At 46.0% G+C, this 23,732-nt stretch overlaps 1 protein-coding gene across 1 annotated transcript in view; it reads left to right on the forward strand.

Moving 5' to 3' along the window:
* CHL1 (cell adhesion molecule L1 like) overlaps positions 1-23,732 on the forward strand; it is a 186,720-nt gene that overhangs the window by 145,136 nt on the left and 17,852 nt on the right. The window contains exons 19-22 of the mRNA XM_056524135.1: positions 12,254-12,369; positions 14,437-14,641; positions 15,053-15,175; positions 21,232-21,411. Coding sequence (XP_056380110.1) covers positions 12,254-12,369; positions 14,437-14,641; positions 15,053-15,175; positions 21,232-21,411 — 624 coding nt within the window. The remainder of the gene's footprint in view (positions 1-12,253; positions 12,370-14,436; positions 14,642-15,052; positions 15,176-21,231; positions 21,412-23,732) is intronic.

Here is a 23,732-nt window from a genome sequence, read left to right on the forward strand (position 1 = left end):
ACATCAAAAATTTCACATTTTGCGGCAAAAAAAGTTTCCATCAGATATTCAAAGTGTTTTACATGAGAATGATCCAAGTTTTACACTAGTCACACCAGTTTTCAAAAGTGGTCGTGGTTATGTAAATGTCATGTTTTACATGATATTTTCAAAGGGGTGAGAGTCCATTGTACATCAAAAATTTCACACCAGCTCTTTGCTAGTGTAGAAATCTTAAAAATGGTTGTATTTTTTTTATTTATTTTGTTTTATTTTGCTTTTTGGGGGAAAAGGTGTTCTACAACCCCTTCCCGACCTATGACCTACATGTCATGCAGATACTGGCCGCTACTCGCGACATCCCGCCGTGCCCGGTAAGATGGTGGCCCGGTAAGATAATAGCCAGCCATCTTGACCTAGGGGGCTTTCGTCCCCCCTCACCGCGATCGCTCTTATCAGCTAGTCAAATCTGACTAGCCGATGGCAGTGTTTCGCACATGAAAATCCTGAGCAGAGCGGTGTGTGTGTCCCGATTACGGGGATCAGGACACACACTGCTCTGCTAAATGTCTCTAGTGTCCCTAACCTGTCCCCCTTCCCCGGTGTCCTTTACCCATCCCGAGCTCCCGACGCAGTGCCCTCCTGCATGCTTCACTACCGGGTGAAGCTAGTGCAGTCATATATATAAATATATATATATATATATATATTTATTTTTTTTTTTCTCATTGGTAAATGAGCTGTTTAGTTGTACAACAGCTCCCCCTAGTGGAAGCTGTTGTACAGAAGTAAAATTGATTTTTTTTTGTATACAGTAAATAAAAAAATAAGAAAATATATATATATATATATATATATATATATATATATATATATATATATATATATATATATATATATATATACCGTATATACTCGAGTATAAGCCGAGTTTTTCAGCGCGATTTTTCATGCTGAAAACGCCCCCCTCGGCCTATACCCAAGTGAACTTTTGTGGCCTGCTGGAGGTCATTTTGCAGGGCTCTATCAGTGCTCCTCCTTGCACAAATGCGGAGGTAGCGGTCATGCTCCTGGGTTATTGCCCTTCTACGTCCTCCTCCACGTCTCCTGATGTACTGGCCTGTCTCCTGGTAGCGCCTCCATGCTCTGGGCACTACGCTTACAGACACAGCAAACCTTCTTGCCACAGCTCGCATTGATGTGCCATCCTGGATGAGCTGCACTACCTGAGCCACTTGTATAGGTTGTAGACTCCGTATCATGCTACCACTAGAGTGAAAGCACCGCCAGCATTCAAAGTGACCAAAACATCAGCCAGGAACTGAGAAATGATCTGTAGTCACCACCTGCAGAACCACTCCTTTATTGGGGGTGTCTTGCTAATTGCCTATAATTTCCACCTGTTGTCTGTTCCATTTGCACAACAGCATGTTAAATTGATTGTCAATCAGTGTTGCTTCCTGAGTGGACAGTGTGATTTCACAGAAGTGTGATTGACTTGGAGTTGCATTGTGTTGTTTAACGTTGCCAGCATAAAGTAGACATGTTGTGGATGTGAATTAATAACTAAATTTATTTGGTATAACTCTAGCTTCACACATGAAATGCTTACGCTTTTTGGGGGTAAAATGGGAAAAAGGGACAATTTACATTTTTATTGAGTTGAGGAAGGGGATTTTTCAATTTTTTTTCACTTTTTTACTTTTATTAACTTATTTTTTACACTTTTTATATCCCCATAGGGGACTATTTATAGCAGGGGACTTAAACTCAAATTATCTGGGGGCCACTGGAGGTAGAGGCTGGGTGAGGCTGGGCCTCACCCTCATATATAATGCCCCCATCATGCGCCCCTCCCATATAATGCCCCCATCATGCGCCCCTCATATATAATGCCCCCATCATGCGCCCCCACATATAATGCCCCCATCATGCGCTCCTCACATATAATGCCCCCATCATGTGCCCCTCACATATAATGCCCCCATCATGTGCCCCTCACATATAATGCCCCCATCATGTGCCCCTCAGGGGGCATTATATGTGAGGGGCACAGCACAGTGGGCATTATATGTGAGGAGCACAGCACAGGGGGCCCCACTTGTCATGTGCTCTTCACAAATAATGCCCCCTGTGCTTTGCCCCTCACATTAAATGTTCCCTTTTCTCTGCCCCCCCCCCCCCTCCCCTCCAAGTTTTTAAATCCCCCTCCCCCTCCTGTATGATTTAGTGCCCCCTGGGCCCTGAGCATACTCGTCTTAGTTGCAGTATGCGAGCCACGGGAACGTGATCTCCAGGTGCTGGCGCGATTATGTGACATCATTGTGCCAGGCAGCCGTGGATGACGTCCCCTCGGCTCACACGCTGTGTACTCATAACGTGGGAGGAAGGTTAGTGAATGGAGGAGCGGGAGCTTACAGCTTCTACTCCACCATGCTAGAGTACATGACACCCCCCCCCCCCCCCTCTTGCTACGCCACTGTGCAGTGGGCCGCAAAATTTCGTTCCAAGGGCCGCGAGTTTGTGACCCTTGATTTATAGCAATCATTTGATTGCTAGTACTGTTCAGTGCTGTGCATAGGGCATAGCACTGATCAGTGTTATAGGCGATCTTCTGCTCTGGTCTGCCCAATCTCAGACCAGAGTAGAAGACCCCTGGAGCCATTTTAGATGATCGGATTCCTGCGGCAACGCTGCAGACGATACAATTATCCATTTAAACATGCGCATTGCCACAGATGCCGTGATCTGTATTGATCATGGCATCTGAGGGGATAATGGCCATTAGCGGTAGGTCCCTGGCTGCAGATAGCAGCTGGGACCTGCAGTGCATGATGCGAGCACCACTCCGGTGCTCACAGTCATGTACAGGTCATAAATGTACATCCTGGTGCGCGAAGTACCTCCGCACCAGGACGTACATTTACATCTGTGGTCGTTAAGGGGTTAAAAGCATGAGATCCCTGCTGAAAATCCACTGTGGTTGTTCTGAGCTTAAAGGGGTATTCCAGGCAAAAACTTTTTTTTATATATCAACTGGCTCCGGAAAGTTAAACAGATTTGTAAATTACTTCTATTAAAAAATCTTAATCCTTCCAATAGTTATTAGCTTCTGAAGTTTTCTGTCTAACTGCTCAATGATGATGTCACGTCACGGGATCTGTGCATGATGGGAGAATATCCCTTACATGATGGGAGAATATCCCCATAGGAGCTGGACAGCTCCCGGGACGGGAGTCATCAGAAAGCAGTTAAACAGAAAGCAGCAACTCAACTTCAGAAGCTAATAACTATTGGAAGGATTAAGATTTTTTAATAGAAGTAATTTACAAATCTGTTTAACTTTCCGGAGCCAGTTGATATATAAAAAAAAGTTTTTGCCTGGAATACCCCTTTAATGATCTACTACTCCATAGGACCAGAACAACTGCAAGATTTCACTATTACTGTATTAAGAATTATATAGTAAAATGAAAAAAATTTACAAAAACATCAGCAACAATTCTTGAAAAATATGTTTATCATAAAAACGTGATTTAACCCCTTAAGGAGTGGGCCATTTTTCATTTTTACACTTTAATTTTTTCCTCCTAACCTTCTAAAAATCATAACACTATTAATTTTCTACCTATGAGGGCTTGTTTTATGTGCCACTAATTTTACTTTAATGACATCTATCATTTTACCACAAAATCGAAGGCAAAACCAGAAAATATATTTGTGGGGCAAAATTGGGAAGAAAAAAAATTACATTTTTGGGGCTTCCGATTCTACGCAGTGCCTTTGTCGGTAAAAATGACACCTTTTCTTCATTCTGTAGGTCCATACGGTTACAAGGATACCCAATTTATATAGGTTAGTTTTTTTTATTTTACTACCTAAAAAAAGAATTACTACATGCACCAAAATTTAGTATGGTTAAAATTGTCATCTTCTGACCCCTATAATGTTTCTTATTTTTCCGTATACAGGGTTGTATGAGGGCTCATTTTTTTGTGCCATTATCTAAAGTTTTTTTTATACCATTTTTGTTTTGATGATACTTTTTAATAGCTTTTTATACATTTTTTTGGGGTATGTAAAGTGACCAAAAATATGCCATTTTGGACTTTTACGTAAACACCATCGAAAGTTTAATTAACATTATATTTTTATAGTTCAGACAATTATGCATGCGGTGATACCACATATATTTATTTTTATTATGTTTACATATTTTTATATGGAATTTGGGAAAAGGGGGGTGATTCAAACTTTTGGGTTAATGGGTGTTCTTTTAAACTTTCATGCAACTTTTTTTTATTTTTTTTTTTACACTTTATTAGTTCCCTTAGGTGACTTTTAGGAGGAATAATTAGATTCCTCATACAGATCAATGTAGTTCCATAAAACTACATTGATCTGTGTGCTCTGCGCTCGATAGATAAAGCCTGGTCCAGCCAGGCTCTATCAATAACAGAGCTGGGACAGCAGGAAGCAGAGGTAAGCTCTCCGGCTACCTTCACAGTGGATCCGCAAATAGTGGGCGCCCGCAGAAAATGCCGGCACTAGGACCGCTTGTAGGTTGTACTGTTTCAATAGACATTAATGCATTTCCAAGAGGATTTCCCTAAAAGAATTGAAATGTCAATTGTTTTAGCGGAGGCCATAATTGGGATTTCCGCAGCGGATGTTTCCGCAGTGGAAATTCCTCTGTGTGCACAGTGCAGTAGAATCCCATTGAAAACAATGGGAGTCTGCTACAACATAATTTCTGCAGTGGAACAAGCTCACCAAATGCACCCAATTGTCCACCCACCATTGTCCTAAAATAGTGAAGGTAAGAGCAGATGCTCACCTTCAAATAATGCCAAAAGAAATGTGTCCCCAGTGCCCTGTAGAACCCCTGGCCTTGCTTTTAGGTTTTGTTTATCATCCTCTAGTTCAATACTGTATGATGATAAGTTATGGTCTTTTTTTACCATTTACTTATATCTGTGTGATTTATTAACAATCTGATTAGTTTTACCAGTTTAGTCATGGATGGCTTCTGGTTTAGGAACTAAAATGTGCGTGACTGCTGCTGTATACTGCTGAGTGTTGACACAAGAAATAAACACCAGACAAGATGTTGGTATAAAACTCCTTCTCCGTGTACTGGCTAGGGACCTGTCCCAAAGAGTTCTGTTTTTTACACGGAAGTTCATTCATTTTTACATTTGACAAAAAGGGGAGGTTAAAGGGGTATTCCAGGAAAAAACTTTTTATATATATATATATATATATATATATATATATATATCAACAGGCTCCAGAAAGTTAAACAGATTTGTAAATTACTTCTATTAAAAAATATTATTCCTTTCAGTACTTATGACCTTCTGAAGTTAAGGTTGTTCTTTTCTGTCTAAGTCCTCTCTGATTACACCTGTCTTGGGAAACGCCCAGTTTGGAAGAGGTTTGCTATGGGGATTTGCTTCTAAACTGGGCGTTTCCCAAGACAGGTGTCATCAGAGAGGACTTAGACAGAAAAGAACAACTTTAACTTCAGAAGCTCATAAGTACTGAAAGGATTAATATTTTTTTAATAGAAGTAATTTACAAATCTTTTTAACTTTCTGGATCCAGTTGATATATAAAAAAAAATGTTTTCCTGGAATACCCCTTTTAACTACTAAACAGAGTTTCACTGAGAAAGTAAGAGCGCACACCTCCAAATTATGTATAATCAAAAATACAAAATACTTTAATGAAACATAAATTACACAGTATCACATATGAAAAGACATTTAAAATCAATTAAAACAGCTCAAGACTGAGCCTAGCACAACCCTGGGGAAGGTCCATGAACCCCCTCCCACAGGTAAGTGACCCTGTCCTATGGTATACAGACTAAGAATAGACATGTTACGCCGAGCGCTCCGGGTCCCCGCTCCTCCCCGGAGCGCTCGCTTCACTCTCCCCGCGGCAGCGCTCCGGTCACGTCCTCTGACCCGGGGCGCTGCGATTCCGCTGCCAGCCGGGATGCGATTCGCGATGCGGGTAGCGCCCGCTCGCGATGCGCACCCCGGCTCCCCTACCTGACTCGCTCTCCGTCTGTTCTGTCCCGGCGCGCGCGGCCCCGCTCCCTAGGGCGCGCGCGCGCCGGGTCTCTGCGATTTAAAGGGCCACTGCGCCGCTGATTGGCGCAGTGGTCCCAATTAGTGTGTTCACCTGTGCACTTCCCTATATCACCTCACTTCCCCTGCACTCCCTTGCCGGATCTTGTTGCCTTAGTGCCAGTGAAAGCGTTCCTTGTGTGTTCCTTGCCTGTGTTTCCAGACCTTCTGCCGTTGCCCCTGACTACGATCCTTGCTGCCTGCCCCGACCTTCTGCTACGTCCGACCTTGCTTTTGCCTACTCCCTTGTACCGCGCCTATCTTCAGCAGCCAGAGAGGTGAGCCGTTGCTAGTGGATACGACCTGGTCACTACCGCCGCAGCAAGACCATCCCGCTTTGCGGCGGGCTCTGGTGAAAACCAGTAGTGGCTTAGAACCGGTCCACTAGCACGGTCCACGCCAATCCCTCTCTGGCACAGAGGATCCACTACCTGCCAGCCGGCATCGTGACAGTAGATCCGGCCATGGATCCCGCTGAAGTTCCTCTGCCAGTTGTCGCTGACCTCACCACGGTGGTCGCCCAGCAGTCACAACAGATAGCGCAACAAGGCCAACAGCTGTCTCAACTGACCGTTATGCTACAACAGTTACTACCACAGCTTCAGCAGTCATCTCCTCCGCCAGCTCCTGCACCTCCTCCGCAGCGAGTGGCCGCTCCTGGGATACGCTTATCCTTGCCGGATAAATTTGATGGGGACTCTAAGTTTTGCCGTGGCTTTCTTTCCCAATGTTCCCTGCATCTGGAGATGATGTCGGACCTGTTTCCCACTGAAAGGTCTAAGGTGGCTTTCGTAGTCAGCCTTCTGTCCGGAAAAGCCCTGTCATGGGCCACACCGCTCTGGGACCGCAATGACCCCGTCACTGCCTCTGTACACTCCTTCTTCTCGGAAATCCGAAGTGTCTTTGAGGAACCTGCCCGAGCCTCTTCTGCTGAGACTGCCCTGTTGAACCTGGTCCAGGGTAATTCTTCCGTTGGCGAGTATGCCGTACAATTCCGTACTCTTGCTTCAGAATTGTCCTGGAATAATGAGGCCCTCTGCGCGACCTTCAAAAAAGGCCTATCCAGCAACATTAAAGATGTTCTGGCCGCACGAGAAATTCCTGCTAATCTACATGAACTTATTCACCTAGCCACTCGCATTGACATGCGTTTTTCCGAAAGGCGTCAAGAACTCCGCCAAGATATGGACTCTGTTCGCACGAGGCGTTTCTCCTCCTCGGCTCCTCTCTCCTCTGGTCCCCTGCAATCTGTTCCTGTGCCTCCCGCCGTGGAGGCTATGCAGGTCGACCGGTCTCGCCTGACACCTCAAGAGAGGACACGACGCCGTATGGAGAACCTCTGCCTGTACTGTGCTAGTACCGAACACTTCCTAAGAGATTGTCCTATCCGTCCACCCCGCCTGGAAAGACGTACGCTGACTCCGCACAATAATGAGACAGTCCTTGATGTCTACTCTGCTTCTCCACGTCTTACTGTGCCTGTGCGGATGTCTGCCTCTGCCTTCTCCTTCTCTACAGTGGCCTTCTTGGACTCAGGATCTGCAGGAAATTTTATTTTGGCCTCTCTCGTCAACAGGTTCAACATCCCAGTGACCAGTCTCGCCAGACCCCTCTACATCAATTGTGTAAATAATGAAAGATTGGACTGTACCATACGTTTCCGCACGGAGCCCCTTCTTATGAGCATCGGATCTCATCATGAGAGGATTGAACTTTTGGTCCTCCCCAATTGCACCTCGGAAATTCTCCTTGGACTTCCCTGGCTTCAACTTCATTCCCCTACCCTGGATTGGTCCACTGGGGAGATCAAGAGTTGGGGGTCCTCTTGTTCCAAGAACTGTCTAAAACCGGTTCCCAGTAACCCTTGCCGTAACTCTGTGGTTCCTCCAGTAACCGGTCTCCCTAAGGCCTATATGGACTTCGCGGATGTTTTCTGCAAAAAACAAGCTGAGACTCTACCTCCTCACAGGCCTTATGATTGCCCTATCGACCTCCTCCCGGGCACTACTCCACCCCGGGGCAGAATTTATCCTCTCTCTGCCCCAGAGACTCTTGCCATGTCCGAATACGTCCAGGAGAATCTAAAAAAGGGCTTTATCCGTAAATCCTCCTCTCCTGCCGGAGCCGGATTTTTCTTTGTGTCCAAAAAAGATGGCTCCCTACGTCCTTGCATTGACTACCGCGGTCTTAATAAAATCACGGTTAAGAACCGCTACCCCTTACCCCTCATCTCTGAACTCTTTGATCGCCTCCAAGGTGCCCACATCTTCACTAAATTGGACTTAAGAGGCGCCTATAACCTCATCCGCATCAGAGAGGGGGACGAGTGGAAAACGGCATTTAACACCAGAGATGGACACTTTGAGTATCTGGTCATGCCCTTTGGACTGTGCAACGCCCCTGCCGTCTTCCAAGACTTTGTCAATGAAATTTTTCGTGATCTGTTATACTCCTGTGTTGTTGTATATCTGGACGATATCCTAATTTTTTCTGCCAATCTAGAAGAACACCGCCAGCATGTCCGTATGGTTCTTCAGAGACTTCGTGACAACCAACTCTATGCCAAAATTGAGAAATGTCTGTTTGAATGCCAATCTCTTCCTTTTCTAGGATATTTGGTCTCTGGCCAGGGACTACAGATGGATCCAGACAAACTCTCTGCCGTCTTAGATTGGCCACGCCCCTCCGGACTCCGTGCTATCCAACGCTTTTTGGGGTTCGCCAATTATTACAGGCAATTTATTCCACATTTTTCTACCATTGTGGCTCCTATCGTGGCTTTAACCCAAAAAAATGCTGATCCCAAGTCCTGGCCTCCTCAAGCAGAAGACGCCTTTAAACGACTCAAGTCTGCCTTTTCTTCGGCTCCCGTCCTCTCCAGACCTGACCCTTCCAAACCCTTCCTATTGGAGGTTGATGCCTCCTCAGTGGGAGCTGGAGCTGTTCTTCTACAAAAAAATTCTTCCGGGCATGCTATCACTTGTGGTTTTTTCTCTAGGACCTTCTCTCCAGCGGAGAGGAACTACTCCATCGGGGATCGAGAGCTTCTAGCCATTAAATTAGCACTTGAGGAATGGAGGCATCTGCTGGAGGGATCAAGTTCTCCTGTTATTATCTACACCGACCACAAGAACCTCTCCTACCTCCAGTCTGCCCAACGGCTGAATCCTCGCCAGGCCCGGTGGTCTCTGTTCTTTGCCCGATTTAATTTTGAGATTCACTTTCGTCCTGCCGATAAGAACATTAGGGCCGATGCTCTCTCTCGTTCCTCGGATGCCTCAGAAGTTGAACTCTCTCCGCAACACATCATTCCACCTGACTGCCTGATCTCCACTTCTCCTGCCTCCATCAGGCAGACTCCTCCAGGAAAGACCTTTGTTTCTCCTCGCCAACGCCTCGGAATCCTCAAATGGGGTCACTCCTCCCATCTCGCAGGTCATGCGGGTATCAAGAAATCTGTGCAACTCATCTCCCGCTTCTATTGGTGGCCGACTCTGGAGACGGATGTTGTGGACTTTGTGCGAGCCTGCACTATCTGTGCCCGGGATAAGACTCCTCGCCAGAAGCCCGCTGGTTTTCTTCATCCTCTGCCTGTCCCCGAACAGCCTCAGTTGGCTAAACAATTTTTTGTACACATTTTTCGTCTTCACGGGTTGCCTACGCAGATTGTCTCGGATAGAGGCGTCCAATTCGTGTCTAAATTCTGGAGGGCTCTCTGTAAACAACTCAAGATTAAATTAAATTTTTCTTCTGCATATCATCCCCAGTCCAATGGACAAGTAGAAAGGATTAACCAGATCTTGGGTGATTATTTGCGACATTTTGTTTCCTCCCGCCAGGATGACTGGGCAGATCTCCTCCCATGGGCCGAATTCTCGTATAACTTCAGGGTCTCTGAGTCTTCCTCCAAATCCCCATTTTTTGTGGTGTACGGCCGTCACCCTCTTCCCCCCCTCCCTACTCCCTTGCCCTCTGGTCTGCCCGCTGTGGATGAAATTTCTCGTGACCTTTCCATCATATGGAGAGAGACCCAAAATTCTCTCTTACAGGCTTCTTCACGCATGAAGAAGTTCGCGGATAAGAAAAGAAGAGCTCCCCCCGTTTTTTCCCCTGGAGACAAGGTATGGCTCTCCGCTAAATATGTCCGCTTCCGTGTCCCTAGCTACAAGTTGGGACCACGCTATCTTGGTCCTTTCAAAATTTTGTCTCAAATTAATCCTGTCTCTTCTAAACTTCTTCTTCCTCCCTCTCTTCGTATCCCTAATGCCTTTCACGTCTCTCTTCTCAAACCACTCATCCTCAACCGTTTTTCTCCCAAATCTGTTCCTCCCACTCCTGTTTCTGGCTCCTCGGACATCTTCTCGGTCAAAGAAATTTTAGCTGCCAAAAAGGTCAGAGGAAAAAAATTTTTCTTAGTGGACTGGGAGGGTTGTGGTCCTGAAGAGAGATCCTGGGAACCTGAGGACAACATCCTAGACAAAAGTCTGCTCCTCAGGTTCTCAGGCTCTAAGAAGAGGGGGAGACCCAAGGGGGGGGGTACTGTTACGCCGAGCGCTCCGGGTCCCCGCTCCTCCCCGGAGCGCTCGCTTCACTCTCCCCGCGGCAGCGCTCCGGTCACGTCCTCTGACCCGGGGCGCTGCGATTCCGCTGCCAGCCGGGATGCGATTCGCGATGCGGGTAGCGCCCGCTCGCGATGCGCACCCCGGCTCCCCTACCTGACTCGCTCTCCGTCTGTTCTGTCCCGGCGCGCGCGGCCCCGCTCCCTAGGGCGCGCGCGCGCCGGGTCTCTGCGATTTAAAGGGCCACTGCGCCGCTGATTGGCGCAGTGGTCCCAATTAGTGTGTTCACCTGTGCACTTCCCTATATCACCTCACTTCCCCTGCACTCCCTTGCCGGATCTTGTTGCCTTAGTGCCAGTGAAAGCGTTCCTTGTGTGTTCCTTGCCTGTGTTTCCAGACCTTCTGCCGTTGCCCCTGACTACGATCCTTGCTGCCTGCCCCGACCTTCTGCTACGTCCGACCTTGCTTTTGCCTACTCCCTTGTACCGCGCCTATCTTCAGCAGCCAGAGAGGTGAGCCGTTGCTAGTGGATACGACCTGGTCACTACCGCCGCAGCAAGACCATCCCGCTTTGCGGCGGGCTCTGGTGAAAACCAGTAGTGGCTTAGAACCGGTCCACTAGCACGGTCCACGCCAATCCCTCTCTGGCACAGAGGATCCACTACCTGCCAGCCGGCATCGTGACAAGACACCATACAAAGATAAGCACCAGCAATGTATCATAACCACCTATACTGCCCCTAAGTGACAAAAAAGTCAGAGTTGTAGTAAATGCTCAATGATACTTAGACAAGGACAGAGGTGGATATCAGATGGACCAGGACGGGGTCACGCCAGAGCCCCACGCGTTCCATCGCAAAGCGACCCCTGAGGAAGTCCATGGCCCTTCTCCAGGGTTGTGCTAGGCTTGAGCTGTTTTAATTGATTTTAAATGTCTTTTCATATGTAATACTGTGTGATTTATGTTCCAATAAAGTATTTTGTATTTTTGAATATACATAATTTGGAGGAGTGCGCTCTTACTTTCTCAGTGAAACTCTGGTTTAGTAGTTGGTCTATGTATTTTTCACTGGGGTGCACCCCCGAGATTTAGTATTTGTCAGTGAGCCCCCCTCTCTTTACTACTGTTAAAAAGGGGAGGTTAGAGATCACGTCAAAATCATCATGTTATATTTTGATTGGCTATTTGAGTATTGTGTCTCTGTATATATTAGCATATTAAACATTCATTTCTTTCTTGGCCGTAGTTCACTTGTTGCCATCCCCCTATTCTACCAGAAAATTCCGGATATCTCTCTGTCCTTCTGCACCGTCTGTTTGTCTTGAAATATTTTGTCTTCCAATTTCCATCCTCTTCTTATCTCACTTCTCTTGGCCTCATCCCAAGGTCTTCATCTTAGTCACGAGCAGATAGCAAGCTGAGATATAGGTTAAGGGTGACAAATATCTTTTTGCAGCATTAGAAATGGCATATAAGTATTGATATATTGATCAGTCATCAGAATCATTTTATCAATTTCAACAACATATTGCTCCAGAAATATGTACATTTAATACGTATAAAATATGTCCTTCTAGCTCCCAATGCTGCTCCGTCTAATGTGTCAGTGAAACTTGAAGACCACATGCTTGCCAATGTGACATGGACAGGAATATCACAGGACAGGATACGAGGACATCTATCAGGTTACAAGGTATAGAATTTAAGTGATTAATAACAAGAAAAAAAAAATTAAAAACAGAATATGTCATTTGTGACGTGAGAGCGGCTTAAAGTGGGATTTTATTTAAAGGCATATTCTGAGTTAAATGAACTTATCGACATCCACAGGTTAGGGGATACTTATTTATTCTCTTCAGTGTTGTTTGTTTTTTTACTCTGTTCCACTAGGTCACAGTGGTCCCAAACCCAGTCCTCAAGGCCACCAACATTCCAGGCTTTTTAAGTTACTCCATTGAAATAGAACAGGGAAATATTCAAATCCTGGACTGTTGGTGGGTCTTGAGGTCCTGGTTGGTCATGGACCTCTGCATTAGGGCACAGCTATGACTGATTACAGGGAATCTTAAGTAGGTTGAAACACATCTCATGTCTCAAAGTTAAAGGGGTACTCCACCCCTAGACATCTTATCCCCTATCCAAAGGATAGGGGATAAGATGTCTGATCGCGGGGGTCCCGCACTGGGGACCCCCGCAATATAGCATGCAACACCCACCTGTTACTGCTCCGGAAACGCTGGACGGTCTTGCTCCCGACCACGGGGACGGAAGATCGTGACGTCACGACTCTGCCCCCTTGTGACGTCACGCCCCACCACCTCCATGCCAGTCATGACCCCTCCCATAGACTTTCATTGAGGGGGCGGGGCGTGAGGTCACACAGGGGCGGAGTCGTGACGTCACGATCTTCCGTCCCCGTGGTCGGGTGCCAGACCCTCCAGCGCTTCCGGAGTAGTAACAGGTGGGTGCCGCATGCTATATTGCAGGGGTCCCCAGCAGCGGGACCCCCTTGATCAGACATCTTATCCCATATCCTTTGGATAGGGGATAAGATGTCTAGGGGTGGAGTACCCCTTTAAAGACAGAAAAAATAAAAACCGCTGGGGCGCTCCGTGGTGTAGTATTTTAGGAGAGGAATGAACCCGCCACCACACCTATAGTGCTGTACTAACCTTTTTAGGTTGGGCTATTGGGTAACCACAGCTCTATGGTAAGCATGTGGTATTGAAATATATACACATCACAATAGAAAAGAATGACGAGAGGCCACTCACCACATAATGTGCTTCACTTTATTATCTTAGTGCATAAAAAACACCAGCAAGGCAGGACATCACGCCAGGCGGTGAGTGGCCTCTCGTCATTCTTTTCTATTGTTGATGTGGACTTACTTGTTGGCTCCTAGAGATTTAGCACCTCCGCAAGTTGTTTCTTGTTTCATCCACCCCACTGAGTACGCGGCCATAGCGGTGAATTCGAAATGCTAATAACTGTGGTTGTGCCGACTTCTGCATCTACCTACTGGCCAAATATATACACAGTTTGCAGCTCAACAACCCCTATCCGTGTACCCAAGGATGCGGAATGGAAACTGGCATGAGCAAAAGAAAAAATGGGACCTTGATCCATTAACAGCACATGGAGTCAGATCAGGTCACTAGAACCTGATTATTTTTGAAGGCAGGTGTGAGCACCGAAATACTTTGTCCATTGTCGAAACTTTTTGTGCATTTGTGACATTTCAAACATCCATGTGTGTTCCAGAACAGTAGCACTCGATCAAGGCCCCATTTTTTTCTTTTGGATCCTTAGTATAATCAGAAGTAGTGTTGCTTGCGAATATTAGCAATTCGAATTTTATTCGCGAATATCGCATATTCGCGAATTCGTGAATATTCGCGAATATAGCGCTATATATTCGTAATTATGAATATTCGTTTTTTGTTTTTTTTCACAGTACACATCACAGTGATCATCCCTCTCTGCTTCCAGCTTATGTGGTGTAAGAAGGCTCTAATACTACTGTGTGAGACTGGCGTGCGAATTTTCGCATATGCGAAAATTTGCATATGATAATGTTAGCTTATGTTAATTTTTGTATATGCAAATTTCCGCATATGTTAATTTTCGCACATGTGACGATTCAGTAGTTTTCATGCAGATATGAGTCAAAATACCCTCACTATGTGGTAAGCTGGGAGTTCTGCTTTATGGTTCAAATGGTAAATTATTCCTAATATGTCTTTATCCTTCTGTCTAGATAATCTACTGGAAAGTAAAAAGTCTGTATGATGGAAAGATCCATCATGGGGAGCGCCATACTCTGTCATTTCCAGGTCAGAGGAACTCAGGGAAAATCCAAATACATCATCCGTTCTGCGAGTATCAAGTAACTGTTGCAGCCTATAACAATCGAGGTGATGGTCCAGAGAGTATCCCAGTCACATTCCAAGCTCCGGAAGGAGGTAAGAAGATGTGATGGAAAACAAGTGTCAATTATTCCATGAAATGGTAGATGATCTGTGAATACTGAAGTACAGTAGAACCTCTTTGAGACAACCAGCCAAAATTGCACTAGAAAGTGGTCTTCTGGGGGGGAGGGGGGGATAGAGTCTGTCAGCAGAAAAGATCCATTTGGCCCATCTAGTCTGCCAAATATTCTGAATGCTATCAATAGTCCCTATCTTATATATGGCATTGCCTTATGCCCATGTGCGAACGCCTTCACTTTATAGAATAATATGATGGAACTGAAAATCTGTCACAGGAAATATGATCTGGATAAAGCAGTGATCTTCTCAAAGTCTTAGGGAGAGGTTTTAACGTATACTGTTTATTTTAATAATATTGTTTTTTTTGTTGTTGTTTTTTTAAAGTGCCTGAACAACCACAGCTCCTACGAATTGTAAGTTCGGACTTGGAGTCCTTCAAACTGTCCTGGGCTTCACCAAAGAGACCAAATGGTATCCTAACCGGCTACGTTCTGCAGTACCAGACAAGTAGGTACATTTTATCTGAAAAATAAAAAAAGTTCATAAAATAAATTTAAAATGTTTTCCACCAAGTATAACCTCTTCTCTAAGAAGCATAAATGGAGGATCATGGGAAACATGGTTGTGTTTGTTTTGTCTGCGGGAGGTGTTCTTGGCTCTCTGATATGGACTATATAGGGGTCCAAGAAGAAGTATCTACCCATAGCCATATCCCATCTTAGATGGCTAATACACTGCTCAAAAAAATAAAGGGAACACTTAAACAACACAATGTAACTCCAAGTCAATCACACTTTTGTGAAATCACACTGTCCACTCAGGAAGCAACACTGATTGACAAGCAATTTCACATGCTGTTGTGCAAATGGAACAGACAGCAGGTGGAAATTATTGGCAATTAGCAAGACACCTACAATAAAGGAGTGGTTCTGCAGGTGGTGACCACAGACCACTTCTCAGTTCCTATGCTTCCTGGCTGATGTTTTGGTCACTTTTGAATGCTGGCGGTGCTTTCACTCTAGTGGTAGCATGAGACGGAGTCTACAACCCACACAAGTGGCTCAGGTAGTGCAGCTCATCCAGGATGGCCCATCAATGTGAGCTGTGGCAAGAAGGTTTGCTGTGTCTGTCAGCGTAGTGGAGGAGGCGCTACCAGGAGACAGGCCAGTACATCAGGAGATGTGGAGGAGGCCATAGAAGGGCAACAACCCAGCAGCAGGACCGCTACCTCCGCCTTTGTGCAAGGAGGAGCATGAGGAGCACTGCCAGAGCCCTGCAAAATGACCTCCAGCAGACAACAAATGTGCATGTATCCACTCAAACGGTGAGCAACAGACTCCATGAGGGTTGTATGGGGGCCCGACATCCACAGGTGGGGGTTGCGCTTACAGCCCAACGCCGTGCAGGATCTTTGGCATTTTCCAGAGAACACCAAGATTGGCTAATTCGCCACTGTTGCCCTGTGCTCTTCACAGATGAAAGCAGGTTCACACTGAGCACATATGACAGACGTGACAGAATCTGGAGATGCCGTGGAGAACGTTCTGCTGGCTGCAACATCCTCCAGCATGACCGGTTTGGCGGTGGGTCAGTAATATTGTGGGGTGGCATTTCTTTGGGGGGCTTCACAGCCCTACCTTCCATGTGCTTGCCAGAGGTAGCCTGACTGCCATTAGGTACTGAGATGAGATCCTCAGACCCCTTGTGAGACCATATGCTGGTGCAGTTGGCCCTGGGTTCCTCCTAATGCAAGACAATGCTAGACCTCATGTGGCTGGAGTGTGTCAGCAGTTCCTGCAAGAGGAAGGCATTGATGCTATGGACTGGCCCGCCCATTCCCCAGACCTGAATCCGATTGAGCACATCTGGGACATCACATCTCACTCCATCCACCAACGTTGGCAGATACTTTAGTCCAGTTCTGGGAGGACATTCCTCAGGAGACCATCCGCCACCTCATCAGGAGCATGCTCAGGTGGAGGCCACACACACTACTGAGCCTCATTTTGACTTGCTTTAACCTCTTAAGGACGCAGGGCGTATGGATACCTCCTGCATTCCAAATCCTTAAGGAAGCAGGGCGTATCCATAAGCCCGTGGGAATTCCGGTCCCCACCGCTAGCCGGTTGGGGACCGGAGCTGGATGCCTGCTGAAATCATTCAGCAGGCATCCCGGCATATCGCCCAGGGGGGGTCATTATGCCCCCCCCCCCATGTCGGCGATGGCAGCAGATTGCTGGACAATTCAGTCCAGCGATCTGCGGCGATTCCGGGTCAATCGGGTCTCCAGTGTCCGGGTCCGGGTCAATCGGGTCTCTGACGGCCCCGAACAGCCAGAGCCAGCAGGGGTGAGGTGGCACTGGTGCCACCTCACGATCGCCCTGATTCTTCGGCTGGATTACCGGCCGACCAATCAGGGCACCTGCTGCGGGTGTCACTCCCGCACCCGCTCCGCCCCTATTCCGGAGGACGTGAGCGGGTGCGGGCAGAAGACCCCGGGTGCTGGGGACCCTGATCCCCGGCGTCCCTGTTGGGATCGGGGCCCCAGGAGCGACGGCCGCGGCGAGGGACTGTCCTGCGACGGAGCAGCAGCAGGAGGTGAGTGACAGCCTCCTGCTGTTGCTTAGCAACAGCTCCCAGCATGCAAAAAGGGCATGCTGGGAGCTGTAGTTATGCAGCAGCAGGAGGCAGACCACCACAACTCCCAGCATTCCCTTATGGGCATGCTGGGACTTATGGTTTTGCAACAGCTGGAGGCACATTTTTTCTATGGAAAAGTGTACCTTCAGCTGTTGTATAACTACAACTCCCAGCTTGCACAAACAGCTAAAGTGCATGCTGGGAGTTGTAGTGGTGCATCTGCTTGTTGCATAACTACAACTCCCAGCATGCCCATTGGCTGTCGGTGACTGCTGAGGGTTGTAGTTTTGCAACAGCTGAAGGCACAATGGCTGTGAAACTCAGAGTTTCTTTTTACCTAACTCAGTGTTTCACGACCGGTGTGCCTCCAGCTGTTGCAAACTACAACTCCCAGCACCACCTTACACCATGCACCGTACATGCTGGGAGTTGTAGTTTTGCAACAGCTGGAGGCACACTGGTTTTGAAACACTGAGTGAGGTCACAAACTCAGTGATACATAACCAGTGTGCCTACAGCTGTTGCAAAACTAAAACTCTCAGCATGTACAGTCTGTCAGCACATGCTGGGAGTTGTAGTTTTGCAAAAGCTGGATGTTCGGCCCCCCCGCCCCCATGTGAATGTACAGGGTACACTCACATGGGCGGAGGTTTACAGTAAGTATTGGGCTGCAAGTTTGAGCTGCGGCAAATTTTCTGCCGCAGCTCAAACTGCCAGCGAGAAATTACTGTGAACCCCCGCCCGTGCGACTGTACCCTAAAAACACTACATTACACTACACTAACACACAATAAAATAAAAAGTAAAAAACACTACATATACACATACCCCTACACAGCCCCCCTCCCCTCCCCAATAAAAATAAAAAACGTCTGGTACGCCACGGTTTCTAAAACGGAGCCTCCAGCTGTTGCAAAATAACAACTCCCAGTATTGTCGGACAGCCGTTGACTGTCCAGGCATGCTGGGAGTTTTACTACAGCTGGAGGCCCCCTGTTTGGGAATCACTGGCGTAGAATTCCACTATGTCCACCCCTATGCAATCCCTAATTTAGGCCTCAAATGCGCATGGCGCTCTCACTTTGGAGCCCTGCCGTCTTTCAAGGCAACAGTTTAGGGCCACATATGGGGTATCGCCGTACTCGGGAGAAATTGCCTAACAAATTTTGGGGGGTATTTTCGGCTTTTACCCTTTTTAAACATGTTTGGGAAAAGAAGCATTTTAGGTTAAAATTTTTTTTTTTTTTTTACATATGCAAAATTCGTGAAATGCCTGTGGGGTATTAAGGTTCACTTAACCCCTTGTTACGTTCCCCGAGGGGTCTAGTTTCCAAAATAGTATGCCATGTGGGTTTTTTTTTTTTGCTGTTCTGGCACCATAGGGGCTTCCTAAATGCGGCATGCCCCCAGAGCACAATTTGCTTTCAAAAAGCCAAATGTGACTCCTTCTCTTCTGAGACCTGTAGTGCGCCAGCAGAGCACTTTTCACCCCCATATGGGGTGTTTTCTGAATCAGGAGAAATTGGGCTTCAAATTTTGGGAGGTATTTTCTGCTTTAACCCTTTGTAAAAATGTAAATTTTTTGGGAAACCAAGCATTTTAGGTAAAATTTATTTTTTATTTTTTTACATATGCAAAAGTTGTGAAACCCCTGTGGGGTATAAAGGTTCACTTTACCCCTTGTTACATTCCCCGAGGGGTCTAGTTTCCAAAATGGTATGCCATGTGGGTTTTTTTTTTTGCTGTCCTGGCACCATAGGGGCTTCCTAAATGCGGCATGCCCCCAGAGCAAAATTTGCTTTCAAAAAGCCAAATGTGACTCCTTCTCTTCTGAGACCTGTAGTGCGCCAGCAGAGCACTTTTCACCCCCATTTGGGGTGTTTTCTGAATCGGGAGAAATTGGGCTTCAAATTTTGGGGGGTATTTTCTGCTATTACCCTTTTTAAAAATGTAAAACTTTTGGGAAATCAAGCATTTTAGGTAAAAAAAAAATTAATTTTTTTTTACATATGCAAAAGTCGTGAATTATCTGTGGGGTATTAAGGTTTACTTTACCCCTTGTTATGTTCCCCGAGGGGTCTAGTTTCCAAAATGGTATGCCATGTGGGGTTTTTTGCTGTTCTGGCACCATAGAGGCTTCCTAAAGGTGACATGCCCCCCAAAAACCATTTGGCGCTCCTTCCCTTCTGAGCCCTCTACTGCGCCCGCCGAACAATTAACATAGACATATGAGGTATGTGCTTACTCAAGAGAAATTGGGTTTCAAATACAAGTAAAAATGTTCTCCTTTTTACCCCTTGCAAAAATTCAAAAATTGGGTCTACAAGAACATGCGAGTGTAAAAAATGAAGATTGTGAATTTTCTCCTTTACTTTGCTGCTATTCCTGTAAAAACCCCTAAAGGGTTAAAACGCTGACTGAATGTCATTTTGAATACTTTGGGGGGTGCAGTTTTTACAATGGGGTAATTTATGGGGAATTTCTAATATGAAGACCCTTCAAATCCACTTCAAACCTGAACTGGTCCCTGAAAAAAAGCGAGTTTCAAAATTTTGTGAAAAATTGGAAAATTGCTGCTGAACTTTGAAGCCCTCTGGTGTCTTCCAAAAGTAAAAACACGTCAATTTTATGATGCAAACATAAAGTAGACATATTGTATATGTGAATAAAAAAAATTATTTGGAATATCCATTTTCCTTACAAGCAGAGAGCTTCAAAGTTAGAAAAATGCTAAATTTTCTAATTTTTCATCAAATTTTGGGAGTTTTCACCAAGAAAGGATGCAAGTTACCATAAAATGTTACCACTATGTTAAAGTAGAATATGTCACGAAAAAACAATCTCGGAATCAGAATGATAACTAAAAGCATTCCAGAGTTATTAATGTTTAAAGTGACAGTGGTCAGATGTGCAAAAAATGGCCGAGTCCTTAAGGTGAAAAAGGGCTCAGTCCTTAAGGGGTTAAAGACATTACATCAAAGTTGGATAACAAAAGTATCTCATACAAATGTAAGTAGTGGCCAATGTATTTAGTCTATTTTTTCACTGGTAAGATATTCGACCAGATGTTGCACATGGGCCCTAAGCTGTTAACAGATTTTGCATTAGGTCCTAGCATATTTTTCTATGTTATTCTATATTAAAGGAGTAGTGCAGTGAAAAATAACTTATCCCCTATGGGATAAGTTATAGATCGCAGGGGGGGTCCGAGCGCTGGGACCCCCCCTCCCCCCATGATCTCCTAAACGGGGCCCCGGCAGTCTGCCGGAAGCGGACGTTCCGACCCCCGCAGGAAGCCGCGGCCTACACACCACCTTCTCTATGGGATTCATGGAGGGGGCGTGTTGGCTGGTGCTCCATGCGGGGTCGACATGCCCCCTTCCAGCAAACTGCCAGGGCCCTGTTCAGGAGATCGCAGGTGGTTCCAGCGCTCGGACCCCCCTTTGGATAGGGGATAAGTTATTTTTCACTCCAGAACTCCTTTAAGGTTTACATAAAAAAAAAATTTACCCCAACTGATGCCATAGTTGATGCAAAGATGCATTCGTTGTCATCAGGCCTTTTCACATTTTGCAGGACACTTTTTCCTTTGAGGTGTCTGGACCAGTCGAGCATCCCCACTGACACGCTGGATGCTTTGAACAATTCCAATGAGAGCAATTGGATCAATTCTAGCATTAGTTTCTCTTCGACAATTTACTACCACACAGGAGGAAAACTGAGCTGGATAAGTGGGAACGGGGCCTATAACTATGTAACACCTATAGCTATCCATTAGATATGACCTTGCACATACACCCTAAGCTGACAGTTTTATTGGTATATTTTGTATAAAGTATACAAGAAAATATTGAAATGAAAAAAATTCTAAATCAGATTTTATGTTTTTACATCTAATTAGGTTTTATTTCTGTGTGTTCTAGTTAATGAAAGTGATGTCCTTGGGCGGTTACATAACATCACCATAACTAACCCAGATGCAGTAAGTCACAAAGTTCCCCGTCTTGAGCTTGGTATGAAGTACAAGTTCTACCTTCAGGCATGTACCCGTGTTGGATGTAGCAAGCCGGTGAGCGAGGAGGAACAGACCTTAACACAAGCAAGTAAGGCTTATTATAGGTTATAAGCATTCTCAAAATTACTTGGCAATATCTTGAGCATTATGAGCATCAGAAATGGAGGAACATGTCTATGGATGTCCTTTCACGTCCTCTATGCATGATGGAAACACTTTAATGACGGGTTCTGTATGTTTATGGGAACAAAAACTAAATAACATCCAAAATCCAGACAATTGGTCCTTTCTGTCCTTATAGGGGAAGATCGCTTTTTACAAGGACATGAGATGGACCACCTGCAATGCAAACAAAACATAATTTTGTGGCAGACTTGGCACACCTACTAATAACTGGGAATTCACATGATGAGTCACTAATGCTGGTTCCCATCCAGGTTCCCAGAAATGTACTAAGAGTTACTCATCTCCCTGAAGAACTGTAAAGACAGTGGTCTTGAAATTGACTCTTTACCAACATGTGTGGCACCATATATCAGTGCTTTCATTACTGTCTATGTCTTGTCTTGCCCAATGAGATCTATCCCCTGGCATCCGGTCTTTGATAGAGAAAAGCTTCTTGATTGCATCAAGAAAATCTTGGCGTTCTCATGGAGTGCGGGAGAGCGGACAGGAGCCGGGGGAGTGGGTTGGGCGACGGTCCGTATCGCGCAAACTGCGCTTCGTCAGGCCCCTTCGTCAGGCAGTTTGCGCGATACGGACCGTCGCCCAACCCACTTCCCCACCCACCCTGCTCCTGTCCATTCTCCCGCACTCCATGAGAACGCCAAGATTTTCTTGATGCAATAAAGAAGCTTTTCTCTATCAAAGACCGGATGAGTGCTCCATTTTTCTATATCTTTGCATTGGATCCATATCTTGTCTTATATGTGAGCACGAAGACGGTCTGACGGCTGTAGGAGTTACATGAATATTCCCATTTGTGAAGTAACAGTGCCGGGTTACGTCTGTGTTGGATATATTGGACTATCCCCTGACATCATTGCATTGCAAAGCAGAATTGGAAATAATTAAGAATTATGCAGGGAATTTACTTAATTGCTCCAGCCTGACAGATTTTCTATAATTTACAGCAGTAATTGGTTTAAATCGTAGCTGAAACCCATGATAGCTCATTGCTGGCATAGTTTCGGTTTAAAGCACACATACAGTCACAGATGTGACAGATTGAAGGTCTGCAGTGCACCATTTGATAAAAAAATTGTAGCAACTTACACCTAACTACTTTAGTTAGGAAATGGTGTGTAAACTGTAAGTGTTAAAGGAAATCGATCATCAGCATCACCCGCACTAATCTGCTGGCACTGCCTGATAGTGTGGTGACCTTATCTTCTTACGTGCCGCTGTCGCCAAGATATTGTTAATAAACCATATATGTGTGGTGGACCACCCATGTATGGTGGGACCACGGGTTTAGCGGTGTAGGTGGTGGGGTCAGATGGTATTAACCCCCTGGGGCAAGATGTTATTAACCCCTAGTGTTCGTGATGCCAGAGTGGTTTTTGGGTACCGGAACCACACGAACGGTATCTCCGCTATTCCAATGGCTAGTTAAGGAAAGGAGAGTCCACAACCAGTTATGGTTTAACGGAGGCTTTACTGAGTTAAGACAGATGGAATTATCTTCACAGCTAGGCCAGATTCCCAGAGCAGTGGCCAGGAACCCAGAAGGACCTCGCAGCTTGCTGGGACCAATTATACTTGTAATAGACTTGAAACAATTAGCTTAAAGGCGTGACCCTAGGCTGGACTACTATTTGTAGTGACAGCAGACATAGACTTTTGACTTACTGGAATGACTAGCTTTGTGGCCTTCCAGATGCTGGTCACAGGCACTGAGATCTCTGGGGGTTTCTGGTCTCAGTAAAGACTGATCTCAAAGAGAGTGAATTGTAATGGCCGCCCCTTTATACAGTGGGGGGCTGGACTAAGGCCCATTGGTCAAGCTGCGGGTCATAGGTTAAGCTGGTGCTCTCTGGGTAACATCATGTGACAACATAACATGTGACATTCCTCAGGTCCTTTAGACAACTCGCAGGTCCTTTAGACTATCTATACATTAGGATACTGACTACACACAAGGTAGGACAAATAACATTATAGAAACAGCAGGGGAGACCCTGCAGGAGAGCCCCCAGGTCACCGAGGGACTCAACCTGACAGGGCCTAACTGCAGTGCAGGACCATGTCCTGTACTGGGACATTACATATGTAGGAGGCTCTTGGTGCACTCAGGGCGTTGCTTTAGACCTGAGGTGCACCAATTCTTCTTCCTGGCCGGTCCTTTACTCTACCCGCTAATGAATATTCATATGTTCCCTCTTCTGCCCATATCTGCTTTGTGCTGAC

Source organism: Hyla sarda, chromosome 6 (assembly GCF_029499605.1).
Source record: "Hyla sarda isolate aHylSar1 chromosome 6, aHylSar1.hap1, whole genome shotgun sequence".
Taxonomy (NCBI): Eukaryota; Metazoa; Chordata; class Amphibia; order Anura; family Hylidae; genus Hyla; species Hyla sarda.